General features: G+C 36.7%; 1 protein-coding gene across 2 annotated transcripts; it reads right to left on the bottom strand.

The window, feature by feature from the left end:
* Positions 1-3,675: 3,675 nt before the first annotated feature.
* On the bottom strand, positions 3,676-18,697 carry LOC128644876 (alpha-1-antitrypsin). Of its 2 annotated transcripts, none has more exons than XM_053697509.1 (5): positions 18,646-18,697; positions 14,773-15,510; positions 13,030-13,300; positions 8,239-8,386; positions 3,676-3,913 (listed from the first exon to the last, which is right to left on the bottom strand). In XM_053697509.1, exons 2-5 carry the CDS (start codon positions 15,488-15,490, stop codon positions 3,725-3,727), a joined length of 1,326 nt encoding a protein of 441 aa, XP_053553484.1. In that variant the 5' UTR covers positions 15,491-15,510; positions 18,646-18,697; the 3' UTR covers positions 3,676-3,724. The 2 variants fall into 2 exon arrangements, with proteins under 2 accessions (XP_053553484.1, XP_053553483.1); XM_053697508.1 differs by lacking the exon at positions 18,646-18,697 and adding an exon at positions 16,060-16,442.
* Positions 18,698-19,367: the final 670 nt, after the last annotated feature.

Below are 19,367 nucleotides of genomic sequence, written 5' to 3'. Positions count from 1 at the left end.
GCGTTAGGAGCTGAACGCTGCTTTTTTGCAGGTGTTAGGTTTTTTTTCAGCTCAAACAGCCCCATTGTTTCCTATGGGAGAATCGTGCACAAGCACGTTTTTGAGGCCGGCCGCGTCCGTAAGCAACTCTGGTATCGAGAGTTGCATTTGCGGTAAAAATGCTCTACGCTCCTTTTTTGGAGCCTAACGCAGCATTTGTTTGAACTCTCGATACCAGAGTTAAATTTATGGTGTGGCCAGAAAAAAACCCGCGGAGCGTTAACAGCCCTTTTACCGCCAAACTCCAAATCTAGCCGCAAGTGTTGTGTGTTTCTTCCAAACAACTCAACTTTGGTTTCATCTGTCCACAGAATATTTTGCCAGTACTGCTGTGGAACATCCAGGTGCTCTTGTGCAAACTGTAAACATGCAGCAATGTTTTGTTTGGACAGCAGTGGCTTCCTCTGTGGTATCCTCCCATGAAATCCATTCTTGTTTAGGGTTTTATGTATTGTAGATTCGCTAACAGGGATGTTAGCATTTGCCAGAGACTTTTGTAAGTATTTAGCTGACACTCTAGGATTCTTCTTCACCTCATTGAGCAGTCTGCGCTGTGCTCTTGCAGTCATCTTTACAGTACGGCCACTTCTAGGGAGAGTAGCAGCAGTGCTAAACTTTCTCCATTTATAGACAATTTGTCTTACCGTGGACTGATGAACAGCAAGGCTTTTGGAAATACTTTTATAACCCTTTCCAGCTTTATGCAAGTCAACAATTCTTTATCGTAGGTCTTCTGAGAGCTTTTTTTGTGCGAGGCATCATTCACATCAGGCAATGCTTCTTGTGAAAAGCAAACCCAGAACTGGTATGTGTTTTTTATAGGGCAGGGCAGCTGTAACCAACACCTCCAATCTCATCTCATTGATTGGACTCCAGTTGGCTGACATCTCACTCCAATTAGCTCTTGGAGATGTCATTAGTCTAGGGGTTCACATACTTTTTCCACCTGCATTGTGAATGTTTACATGGTGTGTTCAATAAAAAAGTGGCAACATTTCATTCTTTGTGTGTTATTAGTTTAAGCAGACTGTGATTGTCTATTTTTGTGACTTAGATGATGATCAGATCACATTTTATGACCAATTTGTGCAAAAATCCATATAATTCCAAAGGGTTCACATACTTTTTCTTGCAACTGTATATATGCACTCTATGGATTTTATAAAATATTCTTTACTAGTATGTGACAAAGTGTTGGAAGGGCTGAGCGCTGTGTAAGTATGTGCGTGTATTGATATGTGTGTAGATACATGTTTATGTATGTGTACATATGTATGTGCACACATACATAAATAAAGATAGATACTTTGGGGTAGATTTTTTAAGCAGCGTATGCTGCTGTTTCTGCACGAGCCTTCAAGCTCACTGGAAACATAAGTTGAGAAGCAGCGGTCGTAAGACGAATGTGCAGGGGGTGGAATTGCACATGCATTTCACCAGATGTCAGCTGTCTTCATTTATCGATGTCGGGATCATGCCCGCCCAACATTTGATAAATCTACCCCATATATACACACACACACAAACACACTTATATACACATTTGAGCCCTTTGCAGTCCAACACCTTGTCATATGCCATATCTCTTTAAAACCCCTTTTGTAAATTTATTTTAAAAAGAAACATATATATTAATTTTAATATGTACATTTGAGTGTAATACTTTCTTTTAATATGTTTGACATGTGTTTGTGCTTACTTTTATTTTAGCCCTAATACGTACTTCAGGTCTACAGCCGTACTAACTTTTTAGCTCTGTTTTGTGTTGAGCTCAAGTGTAACTTGTAACATGATCTGCCGGCAGCAGCGCTATCCATTAGCGCTATCCATTAAAATTATAGGGCATATTAAAGAGATTCTCAAATAATTCTGTTTAAGCATTCACGTGTAATACCACTATGTGCGCTTTTGAAAGCACAGGCCCACAATTTTGATAGTGCTTCCAATAGTATTCCACTTGCAATCTGGGCCATTGGGAGCACAAAAATATTATCACTATTGTATGCTAACATTGTTCAAGATAAATTGTCACTTTAAAATAACCCCCAACTTTCTTCATGAAAGCTTATAATAACCTTTTAAGGTTTTTACCTAAGCGTTTATATATACTCTTAAGTTGGTAGTTAACCATAGTTGCACTTAATCTATTTCAGTTTGTTATAATGCCGTATATGATAGTTTCTACTAAGTGAGCATACTGCTATTGGTAAATAACATCAAATATATTCTGTGCGTAGCGACTAGCAAGGTAAAGTATCTCTACTGAAATAACCATGAGAGAGATAGGGGTAGATCGTGTGAATAGTTAACAACTACAGTCTTGCAAATATGTTTTTTTCAATGTATGCTATGAATAACTGGTATAGTTCCAAAGGGTTAAGTTTGATTACTCAGGTGTGCCTTTTTTACCCTAACCAATCAGATAGCTGTGTAAGGGTTTTTAAGCCACAATTGTATATGCACTTTTAATGGCTATGAGTACAGTGTTCAACCGAAACGCGTTAGTCTGTTTATGAGGCACAGGGATATGCTTATCCCATGAATTTTAATATGCAACAATAAAAGCTAAATTTTATATAAATACTACAAGTGGACTCCCAACATTTCTTTCTTCATTCTATTCTAATTTGCCAGCTGCAGCCGGTAGCAGTCCTTCTGCGTTTGAACTTTGCTACGTATCCCATATTGCAAGCGTTGTGTATCTGTTTTATTTGTTCCAATTCTTTTATAGCGCATCCCTTATTAATTAATTTTTTCAACATTGCTTGTGACCTGACTTTATTCTGGTTAGATTTAGTCACTATCCTGTTCACTCTCAGTTGAGTTTTTGGAACACTTTTGAATACCCTAGGAGGGTAGCCAGATGGATTGGAAATTGGACTCCCTATATCCTAAGGGTTTAAACAGAGAATTTTATTTAAAACCCTTATTTATCATTATAAGTCTGTGTATATATTTAGTTATTAATATCCCTATGTTAAGCTTTTTCCTTTAATGTTTTTAATGGGTCTTTCACTTATGTCCCTGGTGTGGGGTTAAATGGCCTGTGAATGATAAAGGGTTAAGTTTAAGACTTTTGTGAGATGGGGCTTGCCCCCCCCTTCAGGAACCTGATGGAGTGGCTGTTTTTAATTGGTGTTAATATAAATGTGTGTGCTATTAACTTGACAAAGGGTCAGGAGGCCGAAATGGTGCTGTATTAGCTGAATAAAGATTTTCCACTTTTTTATTTTGGAGTGCCGTTTACTTTCTTTGGACAATAAATGATGTGGTTGAGGAGTCAGGAAAATCTTCCCTAGTAGCTGGGGACATTTATTGAACATATTAGGAGTGCTAGTGTATTGTTAGTAGTAGTTATCCCATGGTAAATAGAGAATCAGCTAATTAGCTACCATTTTTAGCATGTGAAGAGAAGCCTTAATATGCTAGGATACTATAAACTCACATTACCTTATATATATATGAAATACTGAAGCCTAAGCATTGTAATAAGTACATTCCAAGTGTATCCAAAAATAATTAATTGATCCATCACCATAATAACTTAATCTGTAAACTAAATATCCATTACAAGATAGATGTGTTGATGTATGAAAAATATCAATAAAGTTATTTAAAAACAGGACACAGGCAGGATAGAGATAAGGTGAGTTTATTTAAAACAGCTCACAGTGTGTAAGTTGGGCTATTTCAGGGGGTTGACAATCTTTCCAAGAAAAGATAAACTTCTGGTTGGTATATGGTAAATAGTTAAAAAGAAAGGTTTGTTGAATTTGATGGATGGTGGAAGCATCAAGGGTACAGCTTCCACAACTGTTGCACCTGCAGCTTCTGTCCCTCTTTCATCAACACTTAGTTCAGCCCTATGAACAGCCTTAAACAGAAAAAAATACAACTCTTTAGTGTTACTTTTTGTGGAATGTATTTTGTTATGGACAGAACACATTGAAAACTTTGTTGTTAAATGTCAAAGAGATTTTATTCAAATTAGTAAGAAGATGCAAGTGCCCCAAATTACTTGGAAGGCCCACTTAATGCTCAGAGATATATTTTTATTAGTAAACATCCGAAGCCTCATATAACTGGCATTAAGTTAACTTTGAGCTCCATGCATCTATTCTGAGGTCTCATAGAGGTATATAGCTGTGAATAATTAGGCATTAGGAACCATGTATTTGTTCTGAGGCCTCATTATAAAATGAGCTGCAGGGCCATGCTTTTCCAAAATTCAAAAGATGGACAGCCAACTGCTTCTGAGTATGGCACCAATAGAATAAAAAATAATATATATATATATTATTATTTTTTTAAATGAATGGGGCAATGTGGGACAGATGGCAAACAACCCTGGACAGCAGGACAGACCCCTAAAATTGGGGTTGTCCCGCAAAGATCGGGACAGTTGGGGCATTTGGTCTGGCATTTCAGCTTCATAATGGCATAAAAGGGACTGCACAGGTCATGTATCTGATCTGAGACCTAATAAAAGTTTCTTGCTGGAATAATGGGGGGCTCCAGAGACATTCATTTGATCTAAGGTCTTATTTGTGCAGTCAGTAGGCTAAATTGGGCTGCAGGGGCCATACATTGGATCCTCACTAAGGCTAACATTTTTTGTCTGTATTTAATGAAAATAAAAATAAAAATCCTGTTTTTTTTTTAATCAATGTCAGTGTTTCTATTATTATAATTAGTTTTAGAAACAGTAGTAGTAGCATCCCTGAGTTATTTATAAGGGGGCCAAAAAATGATTGTAGTACATGCCTCACTTATTTCAATCAAATGTCATCCAATGATGGGAGTTCTCTATTACACAAAATAATGGTAGTAATATAATCTGTATGCATTACTAAAGACATGCAGAGTTCATGCAGGACAAATGAATAGAGGTTACTGTAAATTATTTTAATGTAAATGATGAATACTTTATAATCTTTCAATGAATATTTTGTTAAAGATAAAAAAAAACATGATATAAAAACAAAACAAATAGAAAAGGAAAGGATTGTACCCAGAATCGGGAAGCATACAGGAAGTAGAAATATATATTTTATGTTTTCTAAAACCTTTAAAATTATTTTAACCCCTTGAGTGCTAACAATGGCTCTGAGCGGTCGCAGAGTTTCCCACTCAAGTGCTAACGACGGCTCAGAGCCGCCGCTAGCACTCTCCCACCTTGAGGGAGATCTGGGGGCTCCCACCCGCTTCTACCCCGGCGATCGGGCCTGTATAGTGACAGGCATCGCCTCGGCTTCATGTTTTGCATAGTGACATCACGCGCAATGACGTGATGACGTCACCGCGCAACTTTATTAAAAAAAGACAATGGACAGTATAGGGAAAGGGGGCATGCTGCTTAGAAGCCTGTATCTCAGACATCTAAGCAGCTACAGAACCTCAAGACCCACCATTGGAAAGGGAATCGCCTAACCTTTCCAACTGTATACTTATTGGGGATATGAAAATTAAACATTAAAAAACCCTCAAATCAGCTTAGCACCCAGGTGGGAAAGTGCTTAGCACTCAAAGGGTTAAGCAAACAGTACAATGTGCTATTTTATGTAAGGGACATCTAACTGAACATGAAAGTTTCATGTTTTAGATATATTGTTTAAAATTTTTAAAAAACTTTCCAAGTTCTTTCTATTGTCACATTTACGTATTACTCACGGTATCCTCTGTTGAAATTTAAAGGGATATGAAACCCAAAAATGTTCTTTTGTGATTCAGAAAGAGAATATCCTTTTTTTAAAAAAGTTTTCAATGTATTTCTATGATTAAATTTGCTTTGCTTCCTTTTTAATTTTCGTTGGAAGAGATATATAGGTAGGTGTCTGGAACGCTACATGGCAGGAAACAGTGCTGCCATCTAGTTCTATATTAATTGTTAAAATTATTGCAAAATTGCTGCCATGTACTGCTCCAGACAAATGCATGCTCCTGACCTTACATTCCTGCTTTTCAACAAAAGATACAAAGAAAACAAATACAATTTGATAATAGAAGTAAATTAAAAAGTTGTTTAGAATGACATCCTCTATCTAAATCATGAAATAAACATTTTGGGTTTCAATTACCCTTAATATTCTCTAATACTGCAAGTACTATGTAGCTCCTGATAGAACAGTGAGTCTCGTGAAAGGATTATTAGTATTATTATTATTATCGGTTATTTGTAGAGCGCCCACAGAAGTATCTAAAGAAGATGCATATATAACAATAGGGCTAACATAAAATTCATATAACACAAATAATTAAATAATTAAATAAAAAGTAAAAAAAAATGTGTTGTTCAATTGCATTCAAAATGCTAACAAAATTGTTCTGCAGAAATCATATTTTATAGAAAAATTTAAATTTGTATTGAAATTATTCAGACAAAAAATCCTATTTAATGCACAGAGGCCCATTTATCAAGCTCAGAATGGAGCTTGAGGGCCCGACAGCAGTTATGAAGTAGGGGTCTAAAGACCGCTGCTTCTTAACCCTGTCCCCTTGCTCTGATGAGGCGGAAAGAGATCGCCACAATTCAACCCGATCGAGTACGATCGGGTTGATTGACACCCCCCTGCTGGCGGCTGATTGACCGCGAATCTGCAGAGCTGCTGGTGCAATGCTGAATACGGAGAGCGTATTGCTCTCCGCATTCAGCGAGGTCTGCCGGACCTGATCGGACAGATCGGACAGACCTTTAATAAATAGGCCTCACATAGTAGAAATTGTTATAAAACATTGCAGATTCCAAAAAATGCTGTGAAATTGTTACTAATAAGCAAGTTATAAATTCAAAACATGTTTTCCCTTATTGTATAATGTGTTTCCTCACCTCTGCTAGTGAGCTGAAGTAGCATTAATAAGAGATTTATGCCAGGTCTCAGCGTATTTATTTAAAATATTTCCCCCCTGCAGGTCTCCCTGTTTTAGCTCTCAAGCCTAAATGTGGCAAGGTTCACATGATGCACAACACTTATTACCCTAATAGAAAAATACATTCAAATCTAAACAGGCTAATCTGGGTTGTATGAGCTGCACTATTACATTTTAAAAGTGTGTCCCCTGCTCCCTGCTAACTTCTATGAGAGGTATCTTGAAACTCACCATGGCATTTTGTGTGCCCCCCCCCAACTGTGATCATTCATTCATTACTTTTTTCTACCCAAGCCCCCCGCTCTATCCGAACCTGCCCACAACAGATCTGGCCCTGCTCATGACATGTCACACTCTGTCTCAAATCCCACTCTTCCTCTCAATGCGTTATCCCTCCGGTAAATACTGCCTCATATTTCATTTCTGGAGATGCCACCGCTAGTAGAGACAGCCCCTTGTTAGGGAATTCCTTGAGGCAGTCCCTGCGAGTGTGGGTACATTTTTTCAAGTCACATCCTGTAAATGTTTTATAATAGGGCCCTTGGATTCTTTTCCATACCTAGGGAGGCTCATGAGCACACTATAAACACTACAGTCATTGAAAGGAGCTACGTTTCAATAAAAGATACTGAGCTAGATTACAAGTGAAGCACAAAATATCGCGTTTGCAAATGTGCAGTGGTATTAAAAGTTAGCCGTAATGCGAATGCGACTTTGCATTCGCATTGCAGGAAAGCATTGCACTCACAATATTGCGCAACCATAAACTCCATAAGCTCCAATGGGAGCCTCGTTTTCAAGTCGTGCGATGGGCAGCAAAAGTAAAATATATATGTATATGAATATATACATATATATTTGTATATGTTTATATGTGTATATACACATAAATATATATCCATATAAGCATATACATATACTGTTTATTTACAGGGAATATACAGTCCCCATTGACCACAATGTAAAGGCACTTTTCAGTGCCGTTTTTATACTAACACCCCTCACTCGCCAAATTGAACCCCTAAAAACTGCTTCATAAAGTTGTTTTTATTTAAAAAAAATGCAATTTTTTTTTTAATAAAAAAATAAAAGTGTTAATTGCTACCGCAAGTTCGCAGTAGCAATAACCAGTCACTTGTAATGGATGGTTATTTATTGCATGCTAGTAAACGGGCAAATTTGCCATTTTACAGGCGAGCGATAAATTAGTGCTCCTCTTGTAATCTAGCCCACAATGAGAAATAAGTAAATTTGAGAATAGTAAACTTTAAATACATACAATGGTTTCCATGATTTTAAAGTTTTAGGAACAAAAATGTACAAAACTCTTACCTTGGAGACTTTAAGGGTTGATTCTCCTGTAATACCAGAGAGATCAGCTTCATCAGAAAATAGATCTGTAACACCCAATTTTTTAAACTCAGGTACAAGGTCAAGCGTGGTAGAAATAGAAAATTTGGGGATCCATAACTTTATTAACCTATGTAAAAGATGCAAGACACAGAGCTAATATGATGACAACAGTATTATGGCGGTACAAATTATTAGCTATAGCAGAGAATTGGTGGAGAGCTCAAAAATGTATAAGAGAGGTAAAGAACTTACTAAAAGCTGCTTTAAAGGGACATTGTCATTGAAAGGATTTTGGCAAAACACCACATTTCCTGTAATCCTTCTGTATCTGTACCAGTCTCCATTTATTTATTCTAACCTCTATATAAAGCATAATAATTTGTTACATATCTTTGTGAGTGCCCAATCTATAGGCTAGGTTTCTACTGGTGATGTTAACTTTGAGACTCAAATTTGTCTGACAATGTTTTGCATTTTCTGTCCAGTTTACATACCTCCTTCTACTGGTTTACAGCTGCTCAAAGTTTTTGTAACGTGTAACTCTCCCGCTATTGGTAATTTTAAAGGGAAAGTCACGTCTGAGAGTCTGTTGCTTAGCAACTCTAGCCTTTTTGTATAAAAGACCAGTTTGCTCTTGCAACATTCAACTGTGATCGACTCAGCTGCTTTAGTAGCAACAGATTGTACATATATTTAAAAATATGCACTTTGCACCTCTGTTGTGGTAAGTTAGCAAGCTTAAAACTAAAATCTCATAGCTTTGTAAACTACTCGATGATTATTTTTTTTTTAATGATAGACACTTTAAAGCAGACATCCTTAAACTTGTCCCTCCAGAGGTTTTGGAACTACATTTCCCATGATGCTCAGCCAGCTGATATACTGGCTGAGTATCATGGGAAATGTAGTTCCAAAACCTCTGGAGGGCCAAGTTTGAGGATGTCTGCTTTAAAGGCTAATGGCTTGCCAAAAATAATTAGCACCATAAATGGATACTTAAGCATAGCTATCTAGCGGCTAGATTACGAGTTTTGCGTTATGAGTAAAAAAGCAGCGTTATGGGTTATAACGCTGCTTTTTCACTACCGCTGCTTTTTCACTACCGCTGCTATTACGAGTCTTGTAGGTACAGCTGTCCTGAACACTTTGTTGGCCGTACCGCAAATTAACTAACGCAATTTTCGTACAGTCTTTTTTCAATGGGACTTCCATAGCGCCGGTATTACAAGCTTTTTTTGGAGGCCAAAAAGTGAGCGGTACAGGCTATCTTGCAAGATTTGTAATGCATTCTAAAGTCAGTAGTTATGAGTTTTACGCTACAAAGCTGTAGCATAAAACTCATAACTAAAGTGCTAAAAAGTACACTAACACCCATAAACTACCTATTAACCCCTAAACCGTGGCCCTCCCGCATCGCAAACACTGAAATAAAATTATTAACCCCTAATCTGCCGCTCCCAACATCGCCACCACTATAATAAACATATTAACCCCTAAACCACCGCACTCCCACATCGTAAACACTAGTTAAATATTATTAACCCCTAATCTGCTGTCCCTAACATCGCCGCAACCTACCTATATTTATTAACCCCTAATCTGCCGCCCCCAACGTCGCTGCCACTATACTAAATTTATTAACCCCTAAACCTAAGTCTAACCCTAACACTAACACCCCCTAACTTAAAGATAATTAAAACAAATCTAAAGAAAAATTAATATCATTAACTAAATAATTCCTATTTAAAACTAAATACTTACCTATAAAATAAACCCTAAGCTAGCTACATTATAACTAATAGTTACATTATATTGTATATATATTGTATATGTATATACATTGTGTATAGCTTAGGGTTTATTTTTATTTTACAGGCAAGTTTGTATTTATTTTAACTAGGTAGAATAGTTACTAAATAGTTATTAACTATTTACTAACTACCTAGCTAAAATAAATACAAATTTATCTGTAAATAAAACCTAACCTAAGTTACACTAACACCTAACCTTACACTACAATTAAATAAATTACATAAATTAAATACAATTACCTAAATTACAAAAAACAAACAAACACTAAATTACACAAAATAAAAAACAAATGATCAGATATTTAAACTAATTACACCTAATCTAATAGCCATATCAAAATAAAAAAGCCCCCCCCCTCAAAATAAAAAAACCCTAGCCTAAACTAAACTACCAATAGCCCTTAAAAGGGCCTTTTGCGGGGCATTGCCCCAAAGAAATCAGCTCTTTTACCTGTAAAAAAAAATACAAACCACCCCCCCCAACAGTAAAACCCACCACCCACACAACCAAACCCTCCAAATAAAATCCTAACTAAAAAAACCTAAGCTCCCCATTACCCTGAAAAGGGCATTTGGATGGGCATTGCCCTTAAAAGGGCATTTAGCTCTATTGCTGCCCAAACCCTAACCTAAAAATAAAACCCACCCAATAAACCCTTAAAAAAACCTAACACTAACCCCTGATGATCCACTTACAGTTTTGAGAAGTCCTCAGCAAAGCAGCAAGAAGTCTTCAATGAAGCCGGGAGAACTCTTCATCCAAGCCGGCAGAAGTGGTCCTCCAGACGGGCAGAAGTCTTCATCCAGACGGCATCTTCTATCTTCATCCATCCGGCGAGGAGCATCCTCTTCCATCGAAGACTTCTTCCAGAATGATGGTTCCTTTAAATTATGTCATCCAAGATGGCGTCCCTTGAATTCCGATTGGCTGATAGAATTCTATCAGCCAATCAGAATTAAAGGTGAAAAAATCCTATCAGCCAATAGAATGCGAGCTCAATCAGCAAATAGGATTTTTTTCACCTTTAATTCCGATTGGCTGATAGAATTCAAGGGATGCCATCTTGGATGACATCATTTAAAGGAACTTTCTTTCTGGAAGAAGACTTCGATGGAAGAGGATGCTCTACGCCGGATGTCTTGAAGATGGAGCCGCTCCGCGCCGGATGGATGAAGATAGAATATGCCGTCTGGATGAAGACTTCTGCCCTTCTGGAAGACCACTTCTGCCGGCTTAGATGAAGACTTCTCCTGGCTTCATTGAGGACTTCTTGCCACTTCGCTGAGGACTTCTCCCGGCTTCGTTGAGGATGGGTGTCGGCTCTTCAGAACTGTAAGTGGATCTTCAGGGGTTAGTTCTAAGGGCAATGCCCATCCAAATCCCCTTTCCAGGGCAATGGGGAGCTTAGGTTTTTTTAGTTAGGATTTTTTGGGGGGGCTTTGGTTGTGTGGGTGCTGGGTTTTACTGTTGGGGGGGTTGTTTGTATTTTTTTTACAGGTAAAAGAGCTGATTTCTTTGGGGCAATGCCCCGCAAAAGGCCCTTTTAAGAGCTATTGGTAGTTTAGTTTAGGCTAGGTTTTTTTTTTTATTTTGATAGGGCTATTAGATTAGGTGTAATTAGTTTAAATATCTGATAATTTGTTTTTTTATTTTGTGTAATTTAGTGGGGTTTTTTGTAATTTAGGTAATTGTATTTAATTTATGTAATTTATTTAATTGTAGTGTAAAGTTAGGTATTAGTGTAACTCAGGTTAGGTTTTATTTTACAGGTAAATTTGTATTTATTTTAGCTAGGTAGTTAGTAAATAGTTAATAACTATTTAGTAACTATTCTACCTAGTTAAAATAAATACTAACTTGCCTGTAAAATAAAAATAAACCCTAAGCTAGCTATAATATAACTATTAGTTATATTGTAGCTAGCTTAGGGTTTATTTTACAGGTGAGTATTTAGTTTTAAATAGGAATTATTTAGGTAATGATAGTAATTTTTATTTAGATTTATTTTAATTATATTTAAGTTAGGGGGTGTTAGGGTTAGACTTAGGTTTAGGGGTTTATAACTTTAGTATAGTGATGGCGACGTTGGGGCGGCAGATTAGGGGTTAATAAATGTAGGTAGGTGGCGGCGATGTTAGGGGTGGCAGATTAGGGGTTAATAATATTTAACTAGTGTTTGCGATGCGGGAGTCCGGCGGTTTAGGGGTTAATATGTTTATTATAGTGGCGGCGACGTTGGGGGTGGCAGATTAGGGGTTAATAAGTGTAGGTAGGTTGCGGCAACATTGGGGGAAGGATATTAGGGGTTAATAAATATAATGTAGGTGGCGGCGATGTTGGGGGCAGCAGGTTAGGGGTTAATAAGTATAATGTAGGTGTTGGTGATGTCCGTAGCGGCAGATTAGGGGTTAATAAATATAATGTAGGTGTCAGCGATGTCGGGGGCGGCAGATTAGGGGTTAATAAGTTTAAGATTAGGGGTGTTTAGACTTGGGGTTCATGTTAGGGTGTTAGGTGTAAACATACATTTATTTTCCACATAGGAATCAATGGGGCTGCGTTATGAAGCTTTACACTGCTTTTTTGCAGGTGTTTGACTTTTTTTCAGCCGGCTCTCCCCATTGATGTCTATGGGGAAATCGTGCACAAGCACGTACAACCAGCTGACCGCTGACTTAAGCAGCGCTGGTATTGGAGTGCGGTATGGAGCTCAATTTTGCTCTTTGCTCATTTCTTGCCTAATAACGCCGGGTTTCTGAAAACCTGTAATACCAGCGCTGTAGGTAAGTGAGCGGTGACAATAACATGCAAGTTAGCACCGCACCCCTCATAACGCAAAACTCGTAATCTAGCCGAAGGTTAGCAATGCAAAAATCACATTGTCATTTTTGCTTTAGGCTGCCTCTTTCAAATCCACAAACATCAATACAAATACATAAAGCACAAAACATTTCTCACCAGCTACTAAAATCATTTAGCCATTTTTTTGAGGTGGGTTTCCCAAGAGCTTCTTCCACTGCTTTAAATTTTCCTTCATCTGGCAGAATAAACCATGCCGAGGCATTTCCTTTGTATGGTATTTCTACCACATGACAACCAAGATCCCTGTCATGTACTACCCTGTAGCGGCCATTTCTGAACATCATTGGAACCTTCAGAACAGTTTTCTCATCAACATGGAAATCACCTTCTTTTGTTGATTCTTCCTGAAAAGGGTTTTGCCATTTTCCTAGTGATTGACACATTTAAGACAACTAGTTTAGCAGATTTACTAATATGCTACATAAAGCAAAGTATATTTTAAAAATAGATTTAGAACTGTAGATTTCTGCGAAAATAAAACAAAGTGAAAATTATCAAAATAAACATAATAGTATTCCATGACAAATAATCATTTTCTAATATGTTGCAAAACTTTTAAAGAACAAGATTTTTTATACTTGATTGAGAGAGCATACAATTTAAACAGCTTTCCACTGTACTCCTATTTTCAAATGTGTTTCAGTCTCTTGATATCATTTGTTGATGGAGCAGCAATGCACTACTGGGAACTAGCTGAACACATCAGGTGAGCCAATGACAAGAGGCATACATATGCAGTCACCAATCACAAGCTAGGCTCCAGTAGTGTATTGTTGCTCCTGAGCCTGCCTGGGTATGTTTTTCAACAAAGTATACCAAGAGAACAAAGCAAATTAGTTGACAGAGGTAAACTGGATTGTTGTTTAAAATTGCATGATCTATTGGAATTATGACATTTTAATTTTGACTTTACTGTCTATTTAACTTCTCACATATCCCTGGTACTTGTACTGTCTTCTCTTAGGTTAGGTAAATGATGTTGCTGATGGTAACATATCACTAACATATCTGCTTCCTTGTGGTTAGGACAAAGATATAAAGATATTAGATATAAAAATAAAATCTATTTAACTGGTTGTAAATCAAGTAATAACACAATCCTTTAGATCATGTGCAACAAAAACCTTTTAGATGTTTACCCAAATTATCCATTATCTTCTAAAAAAACTGGATATTAAATTATATTTTTCTTTTAAATTCCAAACATATATATCAATAATTAAAGCTTTACTGCTGATAAGTGTCAGCACTTATATTGGTGGCAGAGTGTCAAAATTTTTATTAAAAATGCCAACGTAGGCACTCATGCCATAGGTTTGCCACTTCTGTCTAAATTATCTAATTCACACATTGTCCAGTGAGAGAAAAAAAACTATGCAGTTCTTAGGGAACAGAGCTCCACTTTGCTTTAATATGACCTGGACTTTCTTTGGTATATAAAGGAGGTCGCTAGGAGCAATATGATTAATGGTCAATATAGTTATACATTTCTAAACTATCCTTAACTAATAAGCTGTTTTAAGCAGGATCTATCAGATTGATGGACCTACCTCTGAAGTATATATAATTTATAAGAACTAGTGCGGCTTCTGAGTCAACACTACTCAATAAATGATCAAGCTAGCTATAAAATTCTAATATATCCTTAACTAATAAGTTGTTTTAAGGATGATGTAACAGAATGACGGACCTACCTCTGAAGTAAATATAATTTTTAAGAACTAGTGCGGCTTCTGAGTCAACACTACTCAACAAATGGTCAAGTTAGCTATAAAACGTCTATTATATCCTTAACTAATAATTTGTTTTAAGGATGATGTATCAGATTGATGGACCTACCTCTGAAGTAAATATAATTTATAAGAACTACTGCGGCTTCTGGGTCAACACTGCTCAGCAAATCAACAATTTTCCCATTTGTTTTCTTTTCCACATAACTGTTGATCTGAGATTTTGCCTCTTCAGAATTGTGGAAATCAGTAGAAAATGCCTCTGCCTCATAGAAATTCTTGACATCTTCTAAGAACTTCTGGAGTAGCTTCCAGTTTTTGCTTATAAATAGAGCGTTTCCACTGTTGAGCTGCAATTCGCTGTCAGGTTCATTTAAGATGTGTAGGAGATTCTGGAAGCCTGCATGGATCTCTTGTTCTGATATCTCTGAGATATTGAAGTTCAGACCTTCGATGATCTGATGGTGGGTCTGAGACCTGGCACCCAAGGACAGCATAGCAAATGCAGTGGAAATACTCACCGGGGAGAAGAAAATGTTTTCAGATGGATGATCTGCAGCTACCTGTCTGAAGAGCTTGTATGCAAATTCATAATTGCTTTGTGCTATTTTGTGGCTTTCTGTTGATTCATTGTGATGGTGATGGTGCTTTCCTTTTTTGTGGTGGTCATGTTTGTGGTCATGTTTATCATCATGGGCCTTGTGGCCATTATGATGCTCATGATCCGTGTGGTTATGCTTATCATTATCATGGTGTCCTTCCTTGTGATCACTGGTGACCACATAAAGTAGAGCCACACTCACACATAGAAAGAGGAGGACCCTCATTTTGCACCCTCTGAGCTATCCTACAAGAAAACACAATCATCAAAGGATGTTTATACAATAACACAACTTATACTCACATTCAATACAAGATCAGTTCCTATAAAATACATAACACAAATATATATATATACAAAATTACACATCAAGCAAAGACACACTGTTGCAAAACTGTGTATAAAAGCCATAAGGAATGTAATCACTTAACCTTTTAGCTGTGTGCAACTCAAACAGTCTGTTGTATTACAAATGGGTTTATAATCTCACATATATTGTTGCCACAGCCAGGTTATTTGCAGGAACTAAATTGTTACAAAGTTCTTACTTATAACACTCTTGTTTCCAGGTACACATAGAGTGTTAGCTGTATATATGTTCAGCTGGGTGAGTTTTACATATGCACTATAAGGTATTATGTTTCTCCTTTGTAGGTATATATATGTTCAGATAACCTCCAAATACTCCTGTATTCCAGTATATTATATTGTATCACAAGTAGATAGCATGAAGATATATTGGTGGTATCGAACTAACTTTGTGTGTTTGTAAAAACATCAACCCAGGTTACTCACGGTTATCCGGCCCCACTATGCGGGATGTTGGAAAGTATTCAGGCACTCCTCCTCCTCACCAGATAGCCGTTATCCAGTACAGAACCTGTAGCTTAGAAATCTCTGCGGTGTATCTCACACACCAAAAGGAATCCAGCAATACCACAATGGCGAAAAATAAGCAATCATAGACCGAGCTGAATCATCACTGTATATTTATTGTCACATCAAGGAAAACAAAAGGTTCCACCACTCCACACACATCAGCTACATCCTTATATATACAAAATTATGCTGTAAAATGTAGTTCATTTTAAGACCTGAAGTAAATCATTATTATTAATAGTATAGCACAGAACTACATGAAGAACTCCACTATTTGCACACTATCGGCTTAGCACAACCCCGGGTTAAGCTTGCGATATATGTGACCTGAATTAACCGCTCAGACAATTACATGAGAGCTTAAAGGGACATTAAACCCAAAAATTTTCTTTTATGATTCAGACAGAGAATACAATTTTAAACAAAATTCCAATTTACTTCTATTATCTAATTTGCTTCAATATTTAGATATCCTTTGTTAAAGAAATAGCAATGCACATGGGTGAGCCAATCACATGAGGCAAATATGTGCAGCCACCAATCAGAATCTACTGAGCCTATCTAGATATGTTTTTCAGGAAGGAATATCAAGAGAATGAAGCAAATAAGCTAACAGAAGTATATTACAAAAGTTGTTTAAAATTGTATTCTCTATCTGAATCATGAAAGAACAATTTAGGGTTTAGTGGCCCTTTAAGCACTCAGCACTAGCTGACTTAAAGGGACTTTTTAAACACTTAACAAATGCAAGATAGAATGATGCATTCAAAGAAAATATTAGTATGAGAATAACATGTAGATTTATTTTTAAAAGTTGTTTCATAAACTTTAAATAATGACAAAAATAAGTGTAAAGTTTTAGTGTCTATAAAACAATGGGAGCTGCCATGTTGTAACTTAGACTACCTTCTCTGCTGTGGCCAATTAGGGACAGTTATAAATAGGTCACTAGAGTGTGCAGCCAATGACTGTGTGGTATATAACAGTGTTCTGCACTTCCATTTCTAACAGGAACTGAAAAACTCACAATTTCAAAGTGGAATTACAGGGAACGGGGACAAAATAAATAATGAAAATATATTGTAAAGATGTTTTAATATATATGATTTATCATTTTATATTGCTATCTCAAAGTGTTTAATGTCCTTTTAGAGAGGTTAACATGACCAGTGTTTCACAACTATAGTCCGCAAATCCTTATTTAATATACTATAGAACTACTTTTAAGTTAAAGTATTTTTTTGGTATGTTCAAATCAGCATTTTTAAACAAAATTATAGACAGTATGACATTGTTTTTGATAATTATATCATAATTGTATCTAGACTTAAAATGTGGGCATCATACATAGGAACTCTGACATTAAAGTATAATATTAATATTAATATAGTGATATTCCATAATGCCCCATAACATTGTATATACACTGCTGTCCATCTGTGTTACTTCTATAGCTTTAGTACTATGGACAGCTCTTCTTTTAGTTCAGTCATTTAGTCTATAACCAATGTTACAGTCATGCCCTCCCCTAACAAAATTAATTGATTTGCTATAATAATGCATAGTACAGTGAAGTAGGGGCATTAAACCCTAATGCTTGAAGACCTTGTCAGACACATGCCTACAATCAATTCCTAGCCCTCTACATGCCTACACTAGACCTTAGAACAAAACACTGGAATATCAGCCACAAGTCCACATTAGAACTCAGATCAGATAGCAGATACTGCTGCAGCTGTAGACCACATGACCACAATAGACCTTTAGATTTACCCCTCATCCTACAGCCCCTCTGCCAGCCACATAGCTACATCACAAGATAAGACCCTTGGGGTTTGGTTTGCAACTCAGGTACCAAATGCATTACTAAATCAGGTCAGATGAGTGGACTGGCCATGCAGCCCTCTGTATCAGCCACATAGTCACATTCATCAGCTGTGCAGCCCTGCAGCCGCTCTGCTAGTGTGCTAAAGAAAACTTTAAAATGGAGCAAGACCAAATGTTTTGTCAAGCCTCTTACTGTATGGAACTAAAGCAGAGACCATGCTAAACCTAAATCATGGGCACATAGACAGGCAGATATACTGTATATGAAAACAAAAATGTATAAAAAGAATGTTTGCTCCGCAGGACATGATTTTTTGGAGAATTTGGTATGTTAACATTAAAGGGACATTATTAATACAAAATTGGAAAATTCTACTCACTGCAGACCAATAGTTTTTTTGTTTTTTTTTTGCTTATTCTGCTTTTGTTAGGCTCACTTGTCTATATTCTGCTTAGGAGTTACAACATGTTGTGATGTAAGCGAAGGGCATATAGTTAAACAAGAAGGCACTATATTCTAACAAATGAAAGTATTTACTTTAAGCCTTAGAGCACCCCTTTATGTTTACACAAATCGCCAATATCCAACATTTACTGTATGATGCACTGGGTACATTGGCAAATAGCATAACTATACAATAAGTATATATAAACATATACAGGCTACATACTTACCAAATATTTTCAGAGATTTTATAGAGCTCTCAAATTTTGCTGATAAGGACACTATTATTTATAGGGATACGTTCAGTATTGTGAAATCAGAGTTATGATTAAACATTAACCAAATAACTTTTGTCTGTGTATTCAAAGCAAACAGAGCAAATAATGATGACATATAAAATCCCAGCTACCTAATATGCTTAAAGGGACAGTATACACTCATTTTCATATAACTGCATGTAATAGACACTACTATAAAGAATAAGATGCACAGATACGGATATAAAAATCCAGTATAAAACTGTTTAAAAACTTACTTAGAAGCTGTCAGTTTGGCTCTGTTGAAAAGGCAGCTGGAAAGCCCACTGCAAGTGGAAAATAAGACACTCCCCCCCTCCCCCTTCTTTTGCATATGAAAAGACCCTTTACACAAACAGGAGCAAGCTGGAGAAGGTAGCTGACAGTATTCACATAAAACTTTGGGGCTTGGTTAGGAGTCTGAAAATCAGAGCAATGTTATTTAAAAATAAGCAAAACTATACATTTATTTTTAAAAAAAACTTTATGGGCTATATAAATATATCATCTACAAGACATTTATGCAAAGAAAAAATGAGTGTATAATGTCCCTTTAAAGGGACAATCCACTGTATGGTTAACTCCTGCAGTTAGCCGATCAGGATCAGCAGTCGCACATAGCAAAAACGTATGATTGCCTATATATTTAATCCCTA

The sequence above is a fragment of the Bombina bombina genome, chromosome 1 (assembly GCF_027579735.1).
Source record: "Bombina bombina isolate aBomBom1 chromosome 1, aBomBom1.pri, whole genome shotgun sequence".
NCBI classification, from domain to species: domain Eukaryota; kingdom Metazoa; phylum Chordata; class Amphibia; order Anura; family Bombinatoridae; genus Bombina; species Bombina bombina.
Note: the sequence above shows the minus strand (reverse complement) of the source record. Positions and strands in the feature narration are given on the sequence as shown.

Excerpts from the sequence above, each read along its gene's own strand:
- LOC128644876 (XM_053697509.1), bottom strand. The coding sequence starts at position 15,490 with ATGAGGGTCCTCCTCTTTCTATGTGTGAGTGTGGCTCTACTTTATGTG. Across the intron at positions 13,301-14,772 it reads AAATTATATTTACTTCAGAG|GAAAATGGCAAAACCCTTTT; the intron begins GTAGGTCCATCA and ends GTCAATCACTAG. Across the intron at positions 8,387-13,029 it reads CTAAATGATTTTAGTAGCTG|GTTAATAAAGTTATGGATCC; the intron begins GTGAGAAATGTT and ends TCTTTTACATAG.